Source organism: Erythranthe guttata, chromosome 5 (genome assembly GCF_056151865.1).
Source record: "Erythranthe guttata isolate IM_541 chromosome 5, IM_541, whole genome shotgun sequence".
Lineage (NCBI taxonomy): Eukaryota > Viridiplantae > Streptophyta > Magnoliopsida > Lamiales > Phrymaceae > Erythranthe > Erythranthe guttata.
The window spans coordinates 17,534,616-17,562,487 of NC_142537.1; the positions used below are offsets into that span (position 1 = coordinate 17,534,616).

A 27,872-nucleotide genomic window follows, 5' to 3' on the forward strand; every position below is an offset into this window, starting at 1 on the left:
TTATTCTTAAACTTTATAGTTTCAAAATGATTGATGAATAAAACAAATATTTGATATTTGGCGTTCTAAAAAAATATCACTAAAAATATTAAATTTATATTTTTTAGCTTTAAAAATTCATTTGGGTGCATTATGCATGATTTATTGTATTTCGAGGGTGCAAAGTGCTATTAGTTTATTTCGAGGGTGCAAAGTGCCAAAATGGTATATTTCAAGGGTGCAAAGTGGAATTAAGCCATCTAATTATGAAAACATATATACATGCCATTTTCAAATCCTATTATTCACAAGTACTTGCTAATTGATGGAAAGTCATAACTAAATGGAATTAATAAACTAGGAAACTTTTATTTATATATTTTAAATAAGTTGAAATTTTATAATAGTTATAAGGGTAAATTACAATCGCCCCTGAGGTATGGTCAAATTACGAAAATCCCATCTTATTTAGGTAATTACAATTACCCCCTCAACTATAAAACTTTTTACACGTCCACCCTTATGGTTTCAAATTTAGTGGATTTTTCGAGATTATATGGAATATTATTACCTTTGTACCCGTTTTATCCCATTCGAACTCCACATTTTGAAGCAATATGATCATAATATGTGTTTTTTGGCTTGTATATATATCAGATTGTGGTGCATCAGAAACTGTATTTTTACACAAAACGAGTACAAACTAGAGCACAATTCACGAAATCGAGATGATTATATTGAATTTGACACCATAAGGATGGAGGTGTAAGAAAAAATCATATCTGAGAGGTAGATGTAATTATCCAAACAAGAAGGATTTTTTCGTAAATTAACCATACCTCTGGGATGGTTGTAATTTACCCTAGTTATAAACAATAATAAGTATAGAGACAAAGTAAAATACGTATAAATCACAATTTCAAGTGTTGCAAGTGTGTTATGAGCAAAGCAAAAACCCAAGAACTAATATCAATAAGATAAATTGAACAATAATTTTAGCACAATAAATTAAAATCCAACCTAATTAATTTAAACCAATTTGACCGAAATAAACACAACTATTATACTTTATTTATTATTAAATTAATTTAATTATTTAAGATTACATCATACGTAATATATATAGCATAATATTAAAAAAAATATATAAAATACCTCAATTTTCCCACTTTGATTACAATGATAATATTGATGACCACACTTAATGAAAATTATAAACACATCTGATAATCCTAATTTTAAAAATAAAGTGAAAGAAAATTAAATTTCCATAACCAATTTAGTTTTGTTCTCTCATTTTATTTCACTTTTAACTATCAGGGGTGAAAGTTGTGGCAATTTAGTCATTCCGCATAGATTGGGATGTCGGTAGAGTTTTTCTGGAGTGGAGATAGTAATTTCTATAGCGCGTACTAAATGCTAATGCTGGCAAGGGTAGATGAGGGTTCTCTTTGGGCTGCACGTGTCCTTTTGCAATCGATTATCCCACAGTCCTCTTTGAGTTGTTGATGTACTATAATTATTGCACAATGTACAACCCCTTATGTGATACCACTTTCTGAACTTGTGACGTCTTTTTTCGGAAAAATACATTTTTAACCCCTCTAGTTTGCATTGATTTCACATTTCGCCCCATATGTTCACAAAAAATATATTTGGCCCCCTATATTTCAAAATTTCAAACTTTTGTCCTTGCTCTCAATTTTCTGTTAGTACTAACCGAATCAAGCGTGTTTCCATGTCTGTCTTGACTTGCGAACTAACGGTAAATTGTCGAAAACGGAAAAAAATGTTAAATTATTGAAACATGAGGGATCAAATATATTCTTTATGAATATGGCTACCAAACGTGAAATCGGGGCAAACTTGATGGGTGAAAATATTAATTTTTCCTTCTTTTTTCCATGTAAAATTAATAAGTATGTTTAAATTTAAGTAAAACACGTACAATGTACTAAAATTCGTATTCTTACTAATTGTATATCCCCTTAAGTTTCTATTAACTAATTAAGAATAAATAAAAAATGAAATTAATTTATTATTTTAATTCTAAATTTAAATAATAGATTTTTTTATTAAACAACAATTAATTTTCACAAAAAAATAAGTCCACATTAAAAAAAGGTAAATTACCAAACCCCCTAAACTTAAGCTAAATAACGAAAAACACCCCATCTATCCGTAATAACCAAATCTCTTTCTAATTAACTGTTAATTGAGTTTTTTAATAAAAAACGTGTACGGTCTATTATACCTTATGTTAAATATGTGAGAAATAAAAGTAAATATATGAAATTGCGTAAAGTCTATTCCCTGAAAAAAAAAATCCGTGAAAAGTCATATTGTACGGGGTTGGTGTAAAGACGGAAACAACCTCAAGAGGGAGTTTTTGGTAATTACGAATAAGTTGGGGTATTTTTCGTTATTTAGCCTACGTTTAGGGGGTTTTCGTAATTTACCCTAAAAATGAAAAGGAGAAAGAATCGGTCTAATAGGCAACAATAGTCTAAACTCACAGAGAAGAAGAGAAAACCTCGGCCGCCAACCATATCTTCCTTCGTCTTCCATTTAAATTCGATTTCAGTAAAATTAACAAACCCTACAAACCCTAAAATGTCATCGGAAGAACCGTCGCAGAATCCCATCGCCGAAGAGAACTCCGAGAAGAAAATCTCCAAAAAAGAAGCCGCTAAGATAGAGCGCCAGCGCAAACGCCAAGAGGCCGCCGCCTTATCTGCCGCCGCCGCAGTGTCGGCCGTCGCCCTCGATGGCGAGGACCCGCTGGCTGCGAATTACGGCGAAATCCCGCTGAACGATCTGCAGTCGAAGGAAATCTCCGGGAAGAAGTGGACGGATGTGAAAGACTTGAACGATGGGTTGAAGGACCAGGCCGTGCTGGTACGCGGCCGCGCGCAGGCGATCCGTGCCGTGGGGAAGAAGATGGCGTTCGTCGTTGTGAGGAAGCGAGGGTTTACCGTGCAGTGCGTGTTGACCGTGGCGCAGGATGTTGTCAGCTCTCAGATGGTGAAGTTCGCCACTAGTTTGAGCAGAGAGAGCATCGTTGATATCGAAGGAATTGTTTCTGTTCCGGCTCAACCCATCACTGGCGCCAGTCAGCAGGTTTGTGTGTGTGTGTGTGTGTGTGTGTGTGTGTGTGTGAATTATTTTAGGAAAGTACTGTAGATACTTCAATTTCAACTTGGAACATTTTTGACTGTATATCAGACGATTTCGAGGTTGTATATAATTTCATATGTTGTTTAATCCACTAATTAACATTCAATTATGATAATTGGAAGTGGTTCTGGTTCCTTAATGTATATGATTTTGCTTAGTTTGTGCCGTCTATTGTTATTATTAGATCATAATAATTGTGTTCGCAGTTGGTGCTTAATATGTATCTCTGTTTCATGATTAAGGAATAAAAGAGTGTATATGTAAGTATGTTATGTAATTATAGTGTGGACTCTAGTTTTTGCTCTTTCAGTATCATGTGTTTTCATATATGCTTCTTTATAGGTAGTTGTATACAGGATTTGGTGTACTTGCTTTGATTAGTTTAGAATCAGTTTTCTGGCTCGTAATTCTTTTGTTAATATATTTTAATCCACTAATGAACACTCAATTATGATAATTGGAAGTGGTTCTGGTTCGTTAATGTATGTGAAAGTGTATATGATGCCTAATATACACTGTGGTTGCAGTTGGTGCCTAATATGTATCTTGTTTAAGGGATTTCTGTGCTTCACTCGTTGATATAATGTTATGATATTGTGTACTCATAGTTTCTGGTACTTACGTAACCTTTGTTTGCATCTGTGATTCTTTTATCCATATTTGTATATTTGGTTTGGCACTTGCTTGGATAGCTTATAATCAATTCAATGGCTTTTAATTTTTACCACTTAGGCAGACGTGACTGGTACTTATTTTATCCTTCGAGTCTTTATCTCATGAATTTTTGGTTAAATATATTGACTCTTGTAGGTGGAGATTCAAGTGAGGAAACTTTATTGTGTGAACATGGCTATTCCCACACTACCCATTAACATTGACGATGCAGCTAGAAGTGAGATCGAGATAGAAAAGGCTTTGAAGGTATCTAATCTTGCTTTAATTAATTTACTAAAAAATAAAGTCCTTTTTTATCCTTTTTAGTAGAAAACAATGTACTGATGAGCCCTTTAACAAACACAGGCAGGTGAGCAGCTTGTTCGAGTGAATCAGGATACTCGCTTGAACTACAGAGTTCTTGATATCCGCACCCCTGCTAATCAAGGAATTTTCCGCATTCAGTGTCAAATTGAGAATGTGAGTACACACTTTCTTGTAGGCGATTTTCCCATTATCTCAGCATCGGTTCTTTATCACAAGGCCTCTAATCAGTGACTTTTTTCATTAATTTCCATTTTTTTTAACCTTATCTAGTCTTTAGAAGTGTTGTCACTGTCTTTTTATTTGCTCACTTGCATTTCCAAGTTTTGAAAAACATTTTTTCGACGAGTGATTCCTAATTTGGTTTTGGTCGATTGAAAGAAGATAATTATTTTTTTGCAGCCCCCCCAGCCCCACTCCTTCTCTTGTTTCCCTTTTTTTGCTAGAAATATTGAAGTGTCATGTAGATGTTAAATTTATTGTTAAGATCATTGAGAAATATTCAGCACTGATTCTTAATGTTATTAAACGTTTGAGCAGATCTTTAGGCAGTTTTTGCTGTCTGAAGGGTTTGTCGGGATCCACACCCCAAAACTGATAGCAGGTTCGAGTGAAGGTGGTTCAGCTGTTTTCAGATTGGACTACAAAGGAACACCTGCATGTCTTGCACAGTCACCTCAGCTTCACAAACAAATGTCCATTTGTGGTGATTTTGGCCGCGTGTTTGAGATTGGTCCAGTTTTCAGAGCAGAGGACTCTTTCACACATAGACACTTGTGCGAATTTACAGGTCTTGATGTTGAAATGGAGATTAACGAGCATTATTCAGAGGTAATTTATTATTGTCTTTTTAGAAGCTTTGGATTACTGTCAAATGTTGTTTTGTAAATCATTATCTTCGTTTATTCATTCAATCAGGTTATGGACATTGTTGACCGTTTATTTGTCACGATGTTTGACGGTTTGAATGAGACATGTTCCAAGGAGCTCGAAGCAATCAACAAGCAGTACCCCTTTGAGCCGCTTAAGGTTGACTCTCTATCAAAACTTAAATCTTGTTTTATTAATGATATGTAATATGTTGTAATAATGATATGAAATGAATGTAAGAATTCGTTACTGTGTACTGACATTGTTGTCTTTGATTATGCAGTATTTGCGCCAAACTTTGCGTCTTACATTCGAAGAGGGCGTACAAATGCTCAAGGTAAGACGGAACACGAGTGTTTAGCGAATTCAACTTTGACATGTTTAGAAGTTTTGCAAAATAAAATAGGCGTATAATAAACTTAATGAATCGGGAATTGGCATAAGTAAATGTTAGTTCATATTCGATAATGATATCATTTTGTTTAATGAATCTTACTTCTGCAGGAATCTGGTGTTGACGTTGACCCACTCGGAGATCTCAACACAGAATCCGAAAGAAAGCTCGGGCAGCTTGTACTGGAAAAGTATGCGGGTTTAATCCTATTGTTTCTTTCAATCTAATTATTTTAGATATATGACTTCCATCACCATCTGATTCTTCTCGCGTTTCCAATTTTAGGTATGGAACCGAATTCTACATCCTTCACCGCTACCCTCTCGGAGTTCGACCGTTCTATACCATGCCGTGTCATGATGACATGAAGTATAGCAACTCGTTTGATGTTTTTATACGAGGTATTTCATAATAGCAACTATTATACATGAAGTCAAAAGCATGGTTGTCTCGTTAATTACTAAAGTGGCATGAAACAAATGATGCAAATTAGCTTGGGCTTGTTTGATTTTTTCTATTTTCCAAATGCATAATAATAAATTTCACCAAATACAAAGGTTATATAAATGTTTTGTCATTTTCATTTGTAATACAAGAAGAATTACTATAGCGGGTAATGTATCAACCCTCTTCGGTTTGATCTATTGTCAAATTGCTTGCTGCTATGCATTTCAAGATTCAGATTAAATAAAGGTTTTCTTTTTATTGGATCCAATTCATTATATATATATATATATTTTTTTTTCTTGGTTTATCTTTCTAGGCGAGGAAATCATATCAGGAGCTCAACGTGTGCATGTGCCTGAGTTCTTGACAGAGCGTGCTCAAGCATGCGGAATTGATGTTAACACAATCTCGACATATATCGATTCTTTCAGGTGCGTTTTTTCATCAACTCATTGTCTTTTTTCTCATTTATAGTTTGTCTGGAATATTCTGGTTTTCGTTGAAAGAAATACTAGATTTGTGCGTTTGATTCGCTTTGGTTTTTTTGAAGGTACGGGGCACCGCCACATGGCGGATTTGGAGTGGGATTGGAGCGAGTGGTGATGCTATTCTGTGCACTCAACAATATCCGCAAAACATCGCTCTTCCCTCGCGACCCTCAGAGAATAACTCCATGATTATTTTTGTGCAGACTTTAATATTTTTTTTTATATGATGAGAATATCAAACTGCCATTGTTTATGCTACTGAATTTACCTAGAAAACAGCACACTTTTATGCTTTTATTATTACTTGGTTTTCTTGATGTTTGTGTTTATTATTCATTTGAAGAAGACAAGTTTAGAAAATGATATTCATGAAATTAATCCAATGGTGCAGATATAAAAGGGTAATTTTGCCAATAGTTTGTTCGTTTAATAAAAGGGTAATTTAAACAAATTAATAATTTAGACCATTTATTAATTTAAGATTTATTAAGGGTTATTAGTTTTAGGGGATATTTATAAATACAAATATCACAAGGATTTGTAAGTTATTTGCCATTAATTTACCCTAAATAAATATAATAGAAAAATGGGCGTGCTAAATCCGACGCTAAAAGTTGCTAAATCCCTCACATAAATAAAAAATATTGTCTCTACCGAAAATATTCTCTCTCTACAAAATATTTTCTCTGACTTCTCTCTAACTTTTTTTAAGGTTTTCCACATAAAAAGTTACTAAATCTCGGACATAAAAAAAAATTCTCGCTATAAAAAAAATCTTTTTCTAGGGTTTTCCACATAAAAAGTTACTAAATCTCGGACATAAAAAAAATTCTCTCTATAAAAAAAATATTTTCTCTCTCCGCTCTATTTTTTCGACTTCTCTCCAACTTTTTTCGAGGGTTTTCAAAATACTGAAAAGTCGTCAAAAGTCGTTTTTTGTTACGTAATATTCATCAACTAATGAGTTCAATACTTTGTAACGACAATTCACTTCAACTGAATGTAAGATTTTAATTTTTTTTGCCAAAAATTCGTCATACGCAGAGGGAGGGCAGACAACCTAGAAGACGAAACAAATAGTGCGCACATGTTGGACGCGTAGTACACTGTATTCGCGTCCAAGGTGGGCGCCGTCGTTGATGCGTCTGCTTCTACCTTAGATGCGATCCGGTGTTTTTTCTTTATATATATATATATATATATATATATATATATATATATATATATATATATATATATATTTTTTTTTTTATATATTTTTTTTTCAGGATAATGGGGAAATTGATTATTCTGAATATTTTCGAGGAGTACAATTGTTTAATTGTAGATGCGATTTAATACAGTGGGCGAGAGACACATCTGAAAGCCATGGCACTAAGCTTAAGTATAGGTCATACTTTTTGTGATAGAGTATACGTCACCTGTGATTGGTTTGGGAAAAAGCAGGTGAAACGAAAGAATATAGATGTAGAAAGTACAAAATGTAATGGCACGAAAAAATGTAATTGTGGTTTCCAGCTGAATGGGGCTCTACAAGCAGAGGGTAAATGGGAACTCTCTATAATTTACGGGAAGCATAATCATCCTCCGGCTTCGAAGCATAGTCGTTATAAACAACTCTCGCAGAAGCAGTATGAAGTTACCGAGATGTTGACGAGAAGTCACGTGAAGCCTAAGAAGATTTTAAACAATTTTCAACCTGAAGATCCAAATATTACCACTTCGTTGAAATACATTTATAATGCAAGACTCAAAATCAAAATTAAATTAATGGGCGGAAAGACAGTTATTCAACATTTGATGCAGTGTATTAATGAGAGCAAGTATATACAGCGACATCGCGCCGATTCAATGACAAATGAGGTTATTGACTTGGTGTTTGTTGATCCTCGAATTCCTGATATGCTGAAGTTGTTCCCGTATGTCCTACTCATGGACTCTACGTATAAGACCAATAGGTAATAATTTGTTTATAGTTGATGCAATTTAATTTGAAGTTTAAAATTTTATTGAATATTAATATTAAATAATTATTTTGTAATAGGTACAAGATGCCATTACTGGAGATTGTAGGTGTGACTCCAGTTAGAAAAAAAATTTACAGTTTGTAAAAAAAAATTACGAAACATATTTATTAAACATTATACAAAAAATATTGGGACTATTAGTGAGAACCCCCTCTAGCATTTTTTTAATAACGATGGGTCCAACCCCATTTCCTTTATTAGTGATAAGTCCAACTTTTTTTAATTCTCAAATTTACCCTTCCTTACTATTTACTCTCCACTACTTTAATATCTATTTTATTTTTTTCTTTTAATTATAATATTCGTTTATTTATTTAAAAAAAATTAAATATATTTTTTTTTTCAATTTTATTATTTTTATTTTCCAGTTTTTTGTTTTCATATCGTTATAAAATTCCGAAAACAGCTATAAAATTTTCGGAATCAACTATTTCCGAAATCAACTATTTTCAAAAACAACTATTTCCGAAATCAACTATTTTCGAAATTGACTATTTCCAGAATCAACTATAGATTACTGAAAACAACTTTTTTTTTGTTCGTTTATTTCTCGAACCAACAATCACAAAAAATAGTTATTTTTAATAGCAGGTTTACTAAAATTATATCAACTACAAATTAACGAATATCAACCATAACAAATTGAAATCAACTAAAAATTTATCAAATCAACTTTAAAATTATCTAAACCAACTATAAAAATCGAAAACTAATTTATCTAAATCAACTATGAATTAAAAAATCTCAATTTAAGAGATTAAACAACTATCGTTCAATCCAGATGCTGGACATTACAGTCGCATATCCATCGAGAAAGGGCTACATCTCCACCGACCATGTGTTGAATCCGAAGGCTGTGAGGGTGATTTGTTCCATCGCCACCGTCTCAACCATTCCCCAACTTCTACATGCCAATGCCTGTCAGGTGAAGAAAGGACGCAAACCCCTTGCATCAACCGTCAATTACCACTATGCCACATCAGATCACCGTTGTGGATACCTAAAATGGTTTTAGAGAAAATTAATATAAATAATCAACTACACTCTACAATATATCGAAAATCAACTACAACCCATATTTTTATCGAAAATCATAAATACAGATCTGAACCGAATCTGAAAATTCGATCTAAAATTGGCAAAAGATAGGATGAATTAACTGCTTTGCTCCGATGAGTTTTTTTATTACCGGTTTCATCCTCGGGCTAAATGAATCGGCAAGAGCCGCGACTCGAGGCAATCGGAGAGCGATTGTTGCCTACTGAATGACGGCTTCTGGTATTTGGCGATACTCAAAAAGAGTAAAGGATTAACAAAGGCACTGTTGGGCGGTGACGACGGCCGTGGACGGAGGGCCGCGACGACGGCGGTGGACGGAGTGCAGCGACGACGACGGTTGACGGAGGGTGGTGGTGGGCAGATGAGATCTGGTTTGGGGTTGGGGATAGAAACGAGAGAGAGGTGGTGGCTGGAGAGAAAAAGAAGATGAAGAAGAGAAATAGGATTTTGTGATTTTAAATGATAACTAAGGGTAATATAGACATATCACTTAAAATCTGAATTTATGTTAAATTAAAATATAAAATAAGGGGGTTCTCACTAATATGTAAAATGAAGTTATATCCATCCTAATATAATCAAATGTATTGGGGGGTTTTCACTAATTATCCCAAAAATATTTAACATAAATTAAGTATTTATTAAACATTTGAAAGTTATTTAGTATTTATTAAACAAGTCTAAATATTTATTCAATATTTATTAATTATTAAATATTTATTAAACATGTATTCAATATTTTGAATTTCTAAATATTTAATTCTAAAATATTTATAATATTTATTTATTAAAAATTTAATAAATAATTGAATTGATATGAATTAATAATAAAAAAATCAAAAAAAAAAAAATCAAAAAAAAAAAAAGAGAAAGAACGCATCATCGCATCCAACCCAGTCACCACCCCAAAACCCCACATCAACCTTTGTTTCCAACCCAGCCGCCGCCCCCCACCCCAAAAAAACCCCACACCTGCTATGACGTGAATTTCATGGCAGGTGCCCCCCTCCCCCCTCCTCTCCTCCCACACCATATATTAACAAGTAATAAAATTGGTTTTGTTCTCTCTTCTCTCTTCTTTTATTTTTTTTTTATTTTTATTTTTTTATTTTTTTCTAAACTCAATTCAATTTTATTACTTGTTTTTTTTTTCTTTTGCTTCCAAAAAAAAAACAAGTAATAAAATTGAATTGAGTTTAGAAAAAAATAAAAAAATAAAAAAAAAAGAGAGAAGAGAGAACAAAACCTATTGTACTGTTAACTAGTAGAATTAATTTGAGATAGAATGGTCACCTTGATTGTAGAATAAATTTGAGAAGGTTCTTCAAGTTCGAAACTCAAATTATAGTACTGTTTTTATGATGTTTTTGTACAAACATGAGGGAGAAGAACTTGTTTGGGGGGAGAGAAACAGACTGACGTTTGAAATTTTAGAGAGAGCATAAATTTTTATTAGGTGCAGGATCTAGTAATTTCCATGTGGGATTTAGCATTTCAGATAGTAAAATCGTGTAATAATATAATAATAGGGTAAATTTCACTTTTCTCGCCTCGTACTTTAGCTTGATATCAGTTTACCACTTTCTACTCCCGATTGCATCCCCTGCACTTGAAAGTTCCTCAATGTGGCTCTCGCCGGTAGTTTTCAGTCCTTTGACTTTAACACTGTTTGATCTAATTCTGAAAATTACAAAAAACTATCCTTCCCGTTTAAATAATTAATTATTTAAAAAAATTTAAAAAATAAAAAATAAATGTGGCTAGCGTCGTGAACTACGTTTTCTCATTATCTTGAATTCTTCATTTCTTTTTTACAATTATTTAAATTGGGAGATGTGACGTTTTTGTAATTTCAGAACTTAGATCAGATGGTGTTAAGGTGAAATATGTCACAACTAACAGCGAAGACCACATTGAGACAAATTTTCAAGTACATGGGGACAAATCGATGCAATTGAAAATAAAATGGGATAAAGTGATACCGAACAAAAGTATAATAGGGTAAAGTGTAATTTACCAATAATAAGATAGACCTAATAAAACAGGCTTGTCGAATAGCCCAACAACCAATAAAAATGTAATTTATAATTGCCATTCCATAAAGCTTCCTTTCTGCAACCCTAATTTACACTCTCAGCCAAAACCCTAGCCCTCCATTTTTCTCCCAAATGGCTGCCGCTGCTCGCCCTCTCGCCACCGTTCAACCCTGGAGAACGATACGGCCACCGACGGTGGTGCCGCCGCCAACTACCTGCCCCTTCCAGATGTGATGATGGCGGCCATCCGCCCCGACCTCGTCGTCTACGTGCTCGACCAATTCTCAAACAACTCCCGCCGCCGGTTTTACGCCTTCTCGAAGAAGGCCGGCCGCCAGACCTCCGCCGATTCCTGGGGTACCGGTTGGGCCGTTTCTCGTGTTACCAGCGGCGGGCAGGGAGCCTTGGGAAACACGTGTCCCGGTGGTAGGAAGTTCGCACCTACCAAAATCTGGCGCCGCTGGCAGAGGGCCGTTAACGACACCGAGAAGTGCCACGCGATCTTATCCGCGATCACCGCCTCCGCCGTGCCTTCTCCGGTGATGGCGCGTGTGCACGAGATCGATGAAGTTCCCGAATTGCCCCTTGTCGTCTCCGATACAGCTGAGGGCGTTTGAAAAAAAAAAAAAACAACGCCGCCCTAAAAGTAGTGAAGCAAATCGGAGGATTCCCAGATGCCGAGAAAGCTTGGAAGAAATTAATTGAGTATCTTAATTGTTAATTATAGATTTTGATTATTATTTTAGATTTTGTTTATAAACGTTTGACAGAGAATGAAAGTCATTAAGCTAATTTAAGCTACAATTATTCTTTGTTCTTGACTCACAAAGCATATTTTTAGTGTTATTTGGGATTTATAGGTGAAGATCAAGTGATTGGATGATTATAGGTGTAGGTAACTTCAAAATTAATATGAAATAAATTAAATTATTAGTACTTAAATATAAATACCTTCAATCCATATTTGGGTAAATTCCACTTTTTTACTTTGACTCTTAAAAAAAATATGGGGAGTTTTACAATTTAATCCATTTCAATGTGACATGGGGTAATAAAGATATTTCCTATAAACTTTATTATTTTCGTTTTTTCAATATGAAATCCTAATAATATGGGCGTCTAGGTCAATACAAAATGAATTATAGATGATAATTTTTTGAAGACATATAGTTATTATTACTTTCCTAATTATTCAAACAAAGTATTTCTAGACACTTTTAAAATACGTATTTTCTGGGCTTAGTTCCACATTTGCACCCTCAAAATATAATATTTTAGAACTTTGCATCATCGAAAATAACTTATGGCACTTTGCACCCTCAAAATATGTTTAATTATTCAAAGTGCACGCTATTTTATCTTATGAACATAATTTTCTGTCGTTTACTTATTTTATGTTCGTCAAAATGGTCATTTTTGTCTATTCAATTGATTTTTTCTTCAGGGTGTAAATCGCTAACGTATTTTCAGGCAAAAATGACTCTGTTAACTATCAGAAATTAGGTCAACGATGGAAATTTTGACCGAAAAATAAACTAAGGTGCAATTTGAACGATTAAACATGTTTTAAGGGTGCAAAATGCCATAAATTATTTTCAAGGGTGCAAAGTGACAAATGGTACATTTTGAGGCCGCAAAGTTCAATTAAACCTACTTTCTATAAGTATAAATCAGTAATAAATGGTTCAAATATATATTTAAATAACTAATTCACTAATGTGATGTTTGCATAAAATTTTGAAAACAAATTATTAATTTTTATTTGGCTCATGATCAATTTTGGAGTGTTAGCATATACACTTTTTTTTCAGTTAATTTGCTTTTTTTTTTTTTTAAGAACTTTGTTTAAGAATCTTAAATAACTAAATTGACTAAATGGTCCGAAATGTTAGGGACAATTTGCTAAACACCATTCAAGTTTTCCTTTTAAATCAGGACAATTTTTTATTTTTTTTAGTTTTATAAAAGTCATTCAAACACTTCCACTCTAAAAAAAAATGGGGTTTTTTTCGTTCCTCGGCTTCTTCCCGAGAGTCCCTTGCCACTAAGCATGTCATTGGAAAATGTTATTTTCACCGGTCTTGGTCCTCATTTCAAGTCCAAATTATCTAACTAAATTGTCTATTTTCAGTCTAAATTGTCGAACAAAACTGCCTAAGAAACTTTTAGGGTGCATTTGGATGGAGGGATTTGGGGGAGGGATTTCAAATCCATAATAACAAATCCCTCGGACTTGTTTGGATTGATGGATTTGGAGATGGATTTCAAATCCCCACCCCTCATTTTTAGTTGATTTTGGAGCAATAGTGATGGATTTCAAATGACTCCAAAATTGGAGTCATTTCAAATCCATTCTCCAAATCAAATCCCTCCCCAAATCCCTCCATCCAAATGGACCCTTAGCAAATTCAAAACATCTTGGCGCAACTTTTAGCTGTACAAAATAGTTTTAAGAGAGTTTTAAACAAATTTTCTCGAAATTTAATTTGGTTCCTCAGTTCGACCAATTCATTTTTTCGGCGTCAACTTCTTCCAAATTAAAGGAATAATAGAGAAGTAAATAACAAATAGATTTTAAACGGGCCGTTATTAATTTATTTTCAATTTGGTATTGAGAAATTCATTTTGCCAATAATTTGACAGACATGTTCCTCCTTAACTTCAAATATTTCATATAATTTTTTTTTTTTTGGAAATGTGAGATAACCCCTAGTTTGAAAACATATATGAGGAAGTCCAAAGATTTTTTTTGTCCTATCAAAAACCCAAATTATAATCTTAATTTGTGAGACCCCCTGAAGCATTTAAAATACCTATTTTACCCTTTTAGTTTAAATTCAATTATTACCTTAACCCACCCACAATCAAGCCAAACATCGTGTTTCTCTTTTCTCTCAAATCTCATTCTCTTCCATCTCTCTATATCCAAACCCTCCGCCGCCCACCGCCGCTCACTGGCTCCCACTGACGCTCCGACGCTCACTGACTCCCACCGACGCTCCGCCGCTCACTGACTCCCACCGACACTCCGCCGCTCGCTGCAACCCATCGCCACTTCGAATCGAGTTCAGTACCATGTTTATGCATTTCTTTTTCTCTACAAGAAAAATCCAAGTGGAGCCGTTTGAATATTCATGACAAAGATTTACGAAACATGGTCTGTGTTCAAAAATTTATTGAAAGCCACGAGTTATTAATCAAATTGTGTTCTTATTCAGAGGCTCTCACCGCCGCTACCGCCATTCCCCTTTGACTTGCGCATTTTTGGAAGAAATTGTTTTCCTCCACAGCACACTCAATCATCTCTCTCTCTCTCTCTCTCTCTCTCTCTCTACATATATGTTGAATTTAAATGCCTATCAAAGTCCACTCATCTGTTGAGACAGACTACGTGTTACGCCATTAGGAGTGGCAACAGTATTCTTGTGTTATCACAGTAATTAACCTACTAAAAGCAGAATAAAAAACACAAGAATTTAATGTGGTTCGGATACAAACGTACCCTACATCCACGAGGACTTGCAAAACTAGTTCAGATTTATGTGTACATTAATAGGACTTAATAAAACACTAAAGACTCCCTCTTTATGTGATACGCCGTTCTTGCACACGACTCGAACTTGTTGATAATCAAAGCAATTCCTCCTCCGCACTCTTGGACTTCCTCCAATGTTGAACTTCCTTCAAACGGCGGATCGACCTCTCCCGAGATCTTTTAAGCACTTCTCCCGAAACGCCGATCTTCTTTATGGCCTGGTAGAAGAAACCTGTTCTGTTGCCACACCTGCCGTGCAGACAGGGCTGCAGCACGGGCTGCACCCTTCAAAGCCTTTATGCTGGGATTTTTCTTTGTAAAGCTCCGTCGGACTCATATGAGGTTGAGGGCCTTATATAGGCACGAAATCCACCACCCTTAACCTAACTTGAGCCCTAAGAAATCGATTAACTAGGTAATAGAATCCTAGTCGATTTCTACTTCTATTCTAGATAAATACAAAAGATACCTAACTAGAATACAATACATGGAAATAAATCTAAGTCCTAATAACAATATTACAAAAATAGGACTCTAATTAATTCCAAAATAAACATGGAAAACAAATCTTTGCCAATCTTTAATTTCCACATATGGCGGATTTCTTCAATCTTCACTAACGGAAATTTGGTGCCAACAATCTCCCCCTTTGGCATAGATTGGTTAGAATCCATGTTTAACAAGAACTCCCCCTGCAGATGAGATTTACTCCCCCTGCAACAAAGATGTCACTTTTCTTCACCCGTCTTGATCTTCTATCAGAGTGTCCCATCACGGGGCACGTTACAACGCAGCGGAATTGGGTGAATGTCGTGACAGACTACCGTCTCAACCGTCCTTGTGAACACACGTCATCCAATAAGCAAAACAAATAAATCAAAACCCAAAATCGGACACTAAGTATATCTAGTGACCCGCTCTGATGCCAATTGTTGAATTTTGAATGCCTATGGATATCTACTCATCTGTTGAGACAGACTACGTGTTACGCCATTAGGAGTGGCAACAGTATTCTTGTGTTATCACAGTAATTAACCTACTAAAAGCAGAATAAAAAACACAAGAATTTAATGTGGTTCGGATACAAACGTACCCTACATCCACGAGGACTTGCAAAACTAGTTCAGATTTATGTGTACATTAATAGGACTTAATAAAACACTAAAGACTCCCTCTTTATGTGATACGCCGTTCTTGCACACGACTCGAACTTGTTGATAATCAAAGCAATTCCTCCTCCGCACTCTTGGACTTCCTCCAATGTTGAACTTCCTTCAAACGGCGGATCGACCTCTCCCGAGATCTTTTAAGCACTTCTCCCGAAACGCCGATCTTCTTTATGGCCTGGTAGAAGAAACCTGTTCTGTTGCCACACCTGCCGTGCAGACAGGGCTGCAGCACGGGCTGCACCCTTCAAAGCCTTTATGCTGGGATTTTTCTTTGTAAAGCTCCGTCGGACTCATATGAGGTTGAGGGCCTTATATAGGCACGAAATCCACCACCCTTAACCTAACTTGAGCCCTAAGAAATCGATTAACTAGGTAATAGAATCCTAGTCGATTTCTACTTCTATTCTAGATAAATACAAAAGATACCTAACTAGAATACAATACATGGAAATAAATCTAAGTCCTAATAACAATATTACAAAAATAGGACTCTAATTAATTCCAAAATAAACATGGAAAACAAATCTTTGCCAATCTTTAATTTCCACATATGGCGGATTTCTTCAATCTTCACTAACGGAAATTTGGTGCCAACAATATATATATATATATATATATATATATATATATATATATATATATATATATATATATATATATATATATATATATATATGTATCATCTTTTGTATCTCTCTCTATATATATATTATTAATTCATGGATCAGAAACAAAAACATGAATTGGTACAAAATCTAATATTTTAATAATATAAATTGAGGCCATGACGGGTTTAAAGTTTGGTTTCAGAAGAGACGAGCAAGGTAGGTAGATAATATTAAAATCACTAAACTGTTTGTTTCTCTTCTTTTCTTCAATTTCTCTTGATTGGATGTTCATGTCGAACAATGATGCGTTCTTGGAGATGTTGATATGTTGTTCTTTTATTTTAATAAAATTTAATTGAATAGGGAATATGAATTTTTACGCTACTTCTTGAATGAGGAAAGTTTTTGGATTGATTGTGCAAACTTTGGTCACATTGTTGCTTTGATTTGATAGCCGTACGTATACGTATAAGGTTTGATGTAATTTGTATTTTTCATATGTTCGTTTTTTCTAACTCGTATTTTTTTGCCACATGAATTGTTGTTTTTGCTACTTCTATACAATAAGGAATGATGGTGAGAAGTGAGCTATAAAGTGAAATTCATTCAGAGTACATAACACTATAGATGACTATAGTCATAAATAGTAGTCATAAATAGTAACATATAGTACCATGTAGTCATGTACATATAGTCATATATAGTCGTCACATGCAGTCATGTACATATAGTCATATATAGTCGTCACATGCAGTCATGTACATATAGTCATATATAGTCACATGCAGTCATATACACGTAGTAATATATAGTAACATATAGTAACATTTAGTAACATTTGCATGTGACTGTGTATTTCACTATATATGACTATACTTTTATAGATAGTCACATGTAGTCATATACATGCATGTAGTCATATATAGTCACATGTAGTCATATACATGTAGTTATATTTAGTCACATGTAGACATATATAGTCACATATTGTCATATAGATATAGTCATATATATTCACATGTAGTTATATATAGTCATATATAAGTTATGTGGTGATTCTGATGTATAGTGATGTTGATGATTGCGTTTTTTCAATTTTTTGTTGGGTGCGAATTGATTTATAATATCATTATTCAAATTTTGAATTTTGTTGGAGATGCAGATGATTTTTTTTTTTATAAAATCAACGATATATATAATCGGTCGACCATAACTTTGGGTAAAAAGACAGTACATGACTATAGTCTTATATAATCATATGTAGTCATATTCGAAACAGTGAAGTTTTCGGGAAAAAAAATCAGAAAAAAAAAGCTAAAAAAAAAAAAAAAAACTTATATAGTCATATTCGAAACAGGGAAGTTTTCGGGGAAAAAATCAGAAAAGAAAAAGCTAAAAAAAAAAAAAAAAAAAAAAAAAAAAAAAAAAAAAAAATACTAAATGCAGTAGCACAAATGCAGAATGCAATTGGGCGAAAATAGTAAAATAAGGGCACAATAGTACTTTTTCCTCTCTAGGGGGTTATCTCAAAGAAAGAATTTTAGGGGTGGACCTATCCCTATTTATTTTCCATATGAGGGGTGTATATCTAATGGACCCTTTTTTTTTTAATTGTTGGTTACTTGTATATCAAAGTTACATCCCTAGGACTTATACTTAAGTCTTTCTTTATTTATATAATTTAGTTGAATACATCTAAATATATGATAAATAAAATATTTTGACCTTGTTTCATAATACACCACTAGTAGAATGTATGCGTCAATGTAAACATTTCGTTTGCAATTGCCAAACTGAAAGATGCCATTAAATAATTTATGAAATATGCGTGGTCGATCACTCACAATCTTTCTCTTGTACGATTTCATTACACAATTTTTATTTTTAATTATTATTACACAATTAATTAGAACAACTATAATGGAGCATCAAAATATGTATAACTGGGTTTGACAGTAATTGTCCACAATCGAATGTTGCGGGTGTCTGTGTGTGCTGAATCTATTATAAGACTAGAGCTTCCGCATTTTGCTGGCACTAATAGATTTTAGGGTTAAATACAAATTGCACCATATACTATCACACTAGTATCACATTCACCCTCATGTACTAGAAAATGCGACAAAATGACCACTGCCGTTAAGCAATGTTAAAGAATTCGTCTGTTTCAAAGTTGACCGACCGTTGCACTAGATGTTGGACAACTTCGGACGAAAATACCCCTGTGTTTCTTTCTTATCTCTTGTACTCAATTTACTCCCAAATTTTATTTTTCATGTTTCTTTCCTAATTTTAGTTTCCACAACCTAAAAATTTCACTCACATTTCGAAAAAAAAAATTATATTCTGAAACTATTTATAATTTCCTTTTAAATTTGAAATTTTGCAATTTTGTTCCCGCCTAAAAATATCACCCAAAATTCATGAATTTTCTTTTATCAGGGATAATATTCTTAAATTATTTTTAAATTTTTGAAATTTTATAATTTTATTTTCAGCACAATAATTATTTTATCAACTTCTATTTAACCCTAAATTTTAAGACAACTCGCAGCACCCGAGTTCCTACAAAATAATAATGACTCAACCAACATTTAATTTGCTGCTCATTATTGAAAAATATGTACTCCAATGTGATATGCCTATTGGCCCAGCCCAATAGACTCATGTTTACTGGGCCACAGGCCCAACTTAATAGCTATTTACTCGAAGGCCCAATCACACCCAAAGAAAGTGGGGTCCGATAAATTGATCTCGGCCCAATCAATAAAGTATAAATACAACTTAAATTCATTTAGTAAAGGTACGTTATTATTATTCAATCAATTCTTCTTGAGGAATTCTCTCTACAATTACCAAATATCTTCACGTCTGACTTGAGCGTCGGAGGGGTTTCCGCCGGATCAACCCCCGGCTTAGATTACGTGTTTTCTGTTCGCAGGATCCTAGAGCAAATTAAAGTTCTCAGAACTATCTAGCTCGTGAGCACGTGACCTACTTTGCTCTCCCAACTTCAACACATTAGGTGATTTATTTTTTACGTCATCACAATGAAATTACCAAATTATGGTCATATATTGATGCACGTTCCACCTTCTTGGATGCAGAAATGCTTCCCCTAAAAAACCAAAAACAAAAAGAAAAAAAAAAGAAGAGGGAAACAACAACGCCACTTGCAAATTCAACCATTCAAAATATCCATGTACAAAATGACACAGTGCCAATCAAAATATAACAACCTTAAAATAGTTTTAAATTAATTAACAATCCAAAAAAAAAAAAAACAGTCATTTGATGTACATGCATTTTGAGACTGTGTTTTGAGGTTGTTCTTACCATGTCTAAAGAAAAAAGAAAAAAACCTAATTTTCATTTTTATTCTTCGGAGAATGGGTCCATGGAAAACAATAATCTTTTGTCCCTCCATTGACATTCTCTTGTTCCGCCATTGCGCATTTCATTTGCCCCCTAACGCCGCACCCCCCCCCCCCCCCCCCCCCCCCCCCCCCAAGCGCGCTCAACGCATGTATATATATATATATGGTACGACGAATTTGTTGTGATTCAGAAAAAGAGGAACAGCTTGTCAATAAAAAAAAAAAAAAAAAAAAGAAAGTAAACAAGATCATGGACATAGTGAGAAGCAGAAACTATTTTGTAGGATATCAGATTAGGAAAAGAATCGAACTCGATCGTCAACTTGTGAAAGAGACGAACAAAAAAGTGGAACTAGATGGTCAACTTGCGAAAGAGACGAAGGAAGAAAAGAAACTAGTTCGTCAACTTGCAGAAGCGACGGAGAAAAAAGAGGAACTAGATCGTCAACTTGCAGAAGCGACGAAGAAAAAAGAGGAACTAGATCGTCAACTTGCGGAAGTGAAGGAGAAAAAAGAGGAACTATTACTTGATGGGATTCAAGAAGAGTACCGGAAACAAGAAGAAAAAGTTGTTGGACTTGAAGAAGAGAAGCGGAAACAAGAGATAAAAGTTGTTGAACTTGAAGAAGAGAAACGGAAACAACACGAAAAAGTTGTTGAACTTGAAGAAGTGGTCCGGGATCAAGAGCAAGTATTTGTTCGACTTGCAGAAGAGGACCACAAGAAACAAACCGAAGCAAGCGAGCAAGCTGTGGAAGAAGGCCGTAAAAAAGAGGAAATAGGTCTTAAGCTGGAGCCAACTGTTTACCAGGTGGCAAACTACAACTTCGTATTCCAAGGGGTGATCCTCACAGCAACAATACATGGCGCATCCACTCTTAAATCCAATTTCATCTGCTATCCCTTTGCTCTGTCCGTCATAGCAAGTATTCTTAATTTCGTCACGCTGCTTGTAATATCCATGAGGTACAATAATTGCTTGGACGATGTCGACGAGAATACTCATATGCGGTATATAGGTCAGTACATGGATGCTAATAATCCTGCTCCCGAGAACATCGATAAAGGTGAGAGGAGACTCCATGAAAAGCACAATCGGCGGAAACGTTCAAGGAATATATTTTTCGGGATAGCAATGCTTCTCTTTATCGTTTTCTCAGTAGTCGTTGGTGTTGTCATCTGTAAGATTCCTGGTTATGTACGTACGACAGATAAATCCTCATGAGCAAGGTCACTCTCTCTCTCTCTCTCTCTCTCTCTCTCTCTCTCTCTCTCTCTCTCTCTCTCTCTCTCTCTCTCTCTCTCTCTCTCTCTCTCTCTCTCTCTCTGTTGCTTTATAATGTCATGTATACCTATGGATGTGTTTGCTTCTTACAGTGATTTGTTGTTATACATTGTATTGAGTTATTAGTGTGGGCATTAATCTTTCTATGTTTTTTCGAGTGTATTTGTATTATCACCAAGCTGATATTGTTTTCTCAAGTACTTGTGCTCAATTTTTTTTGTTTTTTGATCATGCATGTATGTATGTATGTATATTCATCTGTTGAATGTATACATGCTTGTACGATTCCTTATATATACAAATTAAGTTTCATTTCCGTCGCAATTTGATCATAGTACACAAATTATAAGCGCAATTATCAATTCAGAATGAAATTGGAATCTGTGGAATTCGAAAATTTCGTTCCAATTTCCTTCCACAGGCAGCAGTAGGGGAATCCGAGTGCATGCTTTTAAACCTCGGTGAACACATTCCGCTAGCGGCGGCTGCGGTCCGATATCCACCCCCGACCCATTCATCTTTAACACTTATAAAAAAATTACATCATTCACATAATTCGAAACAATTTAATGTAATTCAAGCTATATGTATCAATAATTCGAAGAAAACCTGATGTAAGATCCACACAACAATGCCAGCAAATTCAACGATGCTTATGTATGTTTCGGTCCAACTGGCATCTTCGGTAGCTTGGTGGTAAGATACTAATTAACCGAAACCGAAACCAAAACCAAAACCATATAAAAGATACTAATTTCCATCAAATCTAAGTCATTCAATCCACAATTTGCCCCCAACAAATCCACCCCTTTAAGTAGATGATCCAATTACTTTTCTTTATCGCATAATTTACCAACCAAATACACGCAAAGAGAAAGAAGAGAGAAAGAAATAAAATACAACACTAATAGTAATATATAAATACAAACCGAGAATCAACACTAATATTAGGGCTAAGTTGCCTATTTTTGGCAATTAATTGCAGTAACAGCAAATCCAATACTAAATATCAAAATTTAATCATCAAATAATTATTTAATATTTGAGATAATATTATAATATTGGTTAAAATCATGGTTATTAAATTAATTATTAATTGTGATGATGTTAGAATTAGATCATCTTAGAGAGTTGAAGTAGGATGAGCTGGAAGAGCAAAGTAGATCACTGGCTCACGAGCTTGATGGCCTTGAGATACCTGCGATCATAAAACACGTAAATTAAGCATGTGGTTGATCCAGCGGAAATCAGTCCGACGTTCAAGTCAGACGTGCGGATAGTAGAAATAGTTCAGAAAATACGTGTTGTAGTATTGCTAAGATAATAGGACGTACCTTAAGAAATGAGTTAAAACATTTATTTATAACTTAGTTGAGATTGTCGGGCTCAAACCTTACTTGAAGGTGATTGGGTCTCGGTGACAGTGGTCTTCAATATTGGGTTCGTGGCCCAGTAGGTAAAGAAATTGTAGGCTCATTGGGTTGACCCAATTATAGATATCATTAAGCCCTCCACTCTCGAGTCGATGTGGGGGCCATGTCGGAATGAGTTCCAGATCGTATTGAGAGTAAAAAATGTAGTGGTCTCACGTTGGCGTATGACCTGTTGGTGTGCGAAAGCGCGTTGGAGCGTGGGTCGGAGGGGCGCGAAGTCTTGCGACGGTGGCGCGGGTCGCGACCAAGTTGTCGCGCTGCATGTAACTTGAGTCTTCAGAGTTGTCTCGCGACGATGTAGTAGCACGGAGCGAGTTATCTTCTCGTGGGAGTTGTCTCGTCACAGAGTAATAGAGTTGATTGAGTTATCTCATCGTGGGAGTTGTTTCGTCACAGGGTAATAGAGTTGATCGAGTTATCTCATCGTGGGAGTTGTCTTGCGACAATGTAGTAGTATGGAACGAGTTATCTCCTCGTGGGAGTTGTTCTTTATTGACATTGTCAATGGATTGACGCGTTGCTTGTATGTGTTTACATATAGCCTTGTGCATGATATATTTGATGAGGGGATCAAGCTCTCAATTTTTTTTTATGGGGATTGTGCCCCTTGTTACTCATTGGTCGTAAGTATGTTAGGACCGTGGCCACGTTTTTATGAAGGACCTGTCGAAAAAAAGTAGAGAAATTTGAGTAATCAAGCTGGCTAGGCTATAAAAATTCCCATAATATAAGTGTTCCTAGGGTTGTAATCGTTATAACTTGAGGTGCTGATTGTATAGTGAACTTGTTTATTCACTGATTGCGAGTCGAATTGTCTCCTCATAGGATAGCAAGTGAGTTGGATACCTCAAATTGTTTCGACCACCCTTACAAGATTTCAAATTGTAGAAACAAAATGGGTTAAATCAATACCTTAGATCCATATATGGCTTGCATTCTTTTCTCTTCGTCACGTTGCTTGTGAGAAGATATTATTTCTCTAATTTGCTGGAAATTGGAGAAAATGAACTGATAAGAAATTGGAGGAAGAAGACGATGCAAAAACTCATTATATTGGGAAGATAATATAAAACGACGTCGTTCAGTTCTTTAATGAATTTAAGGATATTTTAACGTAAAATACACAAGCATTCGCATAATTTGCGCGTGCGCTACACGAAAAGCTGTCAAGGGGTTTTGTGACCTTGACTAAATTTTATAGGGGGGGTAATTGCTAATAATTTTATCACATGTGGTTTTCCGACAATTAGAGATAACACAGGGGTGGTTTTTGAAAAAAAAAGAAAAAGAATAACACACTCTAATTTCACAACACTTCACTCTAGCCGCCACTAAATTCCTTCCCCAAATCCGCCGTGTCGGATCTAGCAATCCAAGGACGATAATGGCAAACCGCATAAAGTATTTGACCTTCGTGAACAAGACCAACTGTTCAATTGTTCTAAGACTCAGTAAATTGTCACTACGACACCAGCGTGTATTTATCCCTGCGAATGGCCGCGCTAGGTTTCCGGCGAATTTGTTTTTCGATCTTGTAATAAGGTGTAAGATTTTTACTGTTGTTTGTATGTATGTGGATGGGTTATTGCATCCCGAAACATTCGACCACCGCGATTTCCTTAATAGAAAGTACGCTGTTGTCGATCGAGGCGACGATGGCTCAGTGAAGCTGAGCTTTCATGAGACGATGAATGATGAAGGAGGCTTCCTCCCCTTCTTCTTTCGGTAACTTTACATTCTGTTTTTTTTTTTTGGTGTGTGTTTTTTCTTGTGAATCAACTGTTGAGTTTTTTTTTTTTCTTCTTTTTCTTAGTATTCCCCTGCTTCCATCAATGAAAGGCTTGTTTCAAAAATTGACAATGAAACCTTCTCTTATTCTGCCGGTAATTTCTTCTTATAATCTCTCTCTCTCTCTCTCTCTCTCTCTCTCTCTCTCTCTCTCTCTCTCTCTCTCTCTCTCTCTCTCTGTGTGTGTATAAACACACACACACACACATAGGATTTAGTACTGTTTTATGCTTGAAATGTGCTGTAAGCTAATAATTGGGGCTACTGTTAGTTTAAATTGATGACTCTGTATTAGTTGTTGTGAGGGTTAGCTGTGATTAACTAAATGATTGGATTTTGTTTGATGTTTGGTACACTCAATAACTTCCCGTGTCGACCCGGAAATGCGATGTTAACATGGTTTATATTGTTTGCTTTGTGTACAAATTTCAGCCGGAGTTTGAGCAGTAATACGATCAATCCTGTCGAGCCCCCTTTATTTATCCCTCTTCTTCTGTAGTTGTAATTTGCTAGTTTTTGTTCAAATTTAATACTGTTATACTTGAGTTAGTTCTGAATTTAGTAAGATTTGGTGAGGAGAACACGTGGCATTACTTTTCACTGAAACAATTTGAAGATACACGTAGTGCAGATTCGATTAGAGATAGAAAAAAAAACATTGTATTTGAGCTTGAATATTGTCATTTTTCATCTGAATATTTAGATGTCAAATTTGCAGACTCGGTTTTTCTTCAATTTAATTCCGAGCGGTGTACTTTTCAACCCACATAGCTATGCTTATACGGTAGTGTCAATTTTATCTTTTGCCATCTCAATTGTACCTTGTTTGTTTGGCAGGTTCAAGCGCCGCCGCCGCAGCAGTTCACCGAGTAAAAATCTTGTGGTGTGTGATTACTGATCCCAAAGTATGTGTTTGTACTTTGTAGTCATCAAATAATAATCTGAAAGTTGGTGTTCTTACAAGTTACACTGATGAAATTAATAGTTTCAAATCACCGTTTTGTTTTGTTTTGTTTTGGCAGGTTCGTTCATCCGGCGGGCCCAGGCTATAAAAAAAGCTTGTGGTGTGTGTGTGATTGCAGCGTGGTGTGAATAGAGTTTGTAGTGAGAGTTATATATTACAGGATTGATTATCATCTGATACTTGTTTGTTTGTATTTAGAGTTAAGCAGGGCTTCATGTGAGCTGAATTGACTTTTGACTCATATTCCATCACTGAATCTCTGTGCAATTGACTATTATTATTATTATTAGGGTAAATTACAAACACCCCCTGAGTTATGGTCAAATTACAAAAACCCCCCTCTTGTTTGGATAATTACATCTACCCCCTCAACTATGATTTTTTCTTAGACCTCCACCTTTATGGTGCCAAATTCAACATAGTCATCTAGATTCCGTGAAATATGCTCTAGTTTGTACTCGTTTTGTGTAAAAAATACAGTTTTTGATGCACCACAAACTGATATATACAAGCTAAAAATCACATATTATGATCATCTTGCTTCATAATGTAGAGTTTGAATGGGATAAAACGGGTACAAAAGTGATAATATTCCATATAATCTCGAAGATTCCACTAAATTTGAGGAGTTGAGGGGGTGGTTGTAATTATCCAAACAAGAGGGGTGTTTTTGTAATTCGACCATACCTCAGGGGGTGTTTGTAATTTACCCTTATTATTATTCCGATGCCGGTTCCCAACTATTTGTGTTTGATATTAAAATAATTGTTTTATGTCCGACAGTTAAAGATTTGTTTGGCAGAAGGAACAATGTGGACATTTCCTAATGCGCATTAATCAAAATTTGCAGAATTAAAGAAGACTATGCAGGGTATAACATCATTTACAAGTTTGATGAACAAAAATTACACATTCAGGTGTGATGTGGACTTGCTAAACAACATACCCACAATTCTTTCATCTACGATATGCCTTTACGTGCACAGAGGCATTTGCAAAAACGATAAACGGAAAGTTACGTCGATAAAACAAAAGGGCCTAACGTAATTCAACAAAGTACCATCGATCTTGTAAGAAATCAAAAATCATCAGCTTGATCATGCAAAACCCCTGCAAACCTCAAACCTTTAATGTCGTAAGAAATAATACAAATAAAAAATTAAAAACCGAAGAACATGGAAAATCAAAAATAAATGAGTGTTTGTTAATCTCGAGAATCACAAAGTGATAGGAAATTAGGACAATATGGGTAGAGCCTGCAGAGTGTAGTCGATATTTAAGATTGAAAATTGTCATTCTCAACTACTCCCGGCCGTAATATTTTACTGCAAAATCAAGACTTAATGGTCCAGTTAATCATTTGGCATCCATACACCGAAAAGCATAGGATATTGTTAGAGAATAACTTTGATTGAATGAGTAAAATTTGAATGGTTCCAATTCGAGACCCACAATAGTTCTATATAGGATGAAAGTGGAATTAGTATTAGCTTCGATGTCATAACGTACCACAATAGCTATTGTACGGGGGCATAAATTTCCATTCGTGTAATAAGAGACAGGGTCTTTGTTCGAATTCCAACTGGAAGAACTTTTTTTCCGGTGATGAGAACATAGAAAAACGTTGCCCCCCTGTCCCATGGCGCCGCCTGAAAGAAAAGGACTGAAGAAATATAGAGATTCAAAAGGTTCTTGAATAGAGAAAAATACGACAAAGAACAAATTACAGCAAAAATTTCCAGCCTTGTATGAACGGAGGACATATCATTTACAGTATACGAAGACAGGGATATTCAAAATCAAGATAAGCAGGATAATACACAAAAAAAAATGGCAAAAATATTTCTTTTATGCTCATAGTTCTAATGTGCAAGATGAAATAACTTTCTTATCAAAATCAACTATATATAGAAGATGGGAAAGAAGATGTTGTTGTCTACTAATTTACTAATAAAAGACGCGCATATTTGTACTTTGGGAAACCTGCATACTTCCATAAATCTGGTAGCAATATCAGAAATCAAATTTAACCGCGATTTTCATAACTGAAACAGTACATGGAGTAGCAACGCAACTGTATCCAACTTGGCCATACTAAGTCGCATATGTATTGCATTACTCGTATAAAATAAAATTAAGCGATCACCTGATTATGTTAAAAAGATGGACGCATTCAATTATCTTAATAATATATTTATTTTCTCTGTACCACGCAGTAAAAACGTCTTCGAAAAACAGAGCGGCATCTCCATAATCAA

The 27,872-nt window shown here is 35.0% G+C and overlaps 2 protein-coding genes and 1 pseudogene across 2 annotated transcripts; all 3 read left to right on the top strand.

The window, feature by feature from the left end:
• Positions 1-2,441: 2,441 nt before the first annotated feature.
• Positions 2,442-6,628, top strand: LOC105967104 (Class II aminoacyl-tRNA and biotin synthetases superfamily protein). The gene is made up of 10 exons (XM_012991677.2): positions 2,442-3,099; positions 3,967-4,077; positions 4,177-4,290; positions 4,675-4,965; positions 5,053-5,163; positions 5,288-5,341; positions 5,509-5,588; positions 5,684-5,799; positions 6,162-6,276; positions 6,396-6,628. The coding sequence occupies exons 1-10, from the start codon at positions 2,593-2,595 to the stop codon at positions 6,520-6,522; spliced, it is 1,626 nt and encodes a 541-aa protein (XP_012847131.2). The 5' UTR covers positions 2,442-2,592; the 3' UTR covers positions 6,523-6,628.
• Positions 6,629-11,334: 4,706 nt separating this feature from the next.
• Positions 11,335-12,259, top strand: LOC105967080 (large ribosomal subunit protein uL4 pseudogene; annotated as a pseudogene).
• An 11,583-nt stretch (positions 12,260-23,842) lies between these two features.
• LOC148770811 (uncharacterized) lies at positions 23,843-26,356 on the top strand. Its single transcript, XM_088818077.1, has 4 exons — positions 23,843-24,587; positions 24,676-24,745; positions 25,488-25,555; positions 25,673-26,356. Exons 1-3 carry the CDS (start codon positions 24,247-24,249, stop codon positions 25,521-25,523), a joined length of 447 nt encoding a protein of 148 aa, XP_088674203.1. The 5' UTR covers positions 23,843-24,246; the 3' UTR covers positions 25,524-25,555; positions 25,673-26,356.
• The last annotated feature ends 1,516 nt before the right edge of the window (positions 26,357-27,872 follow it).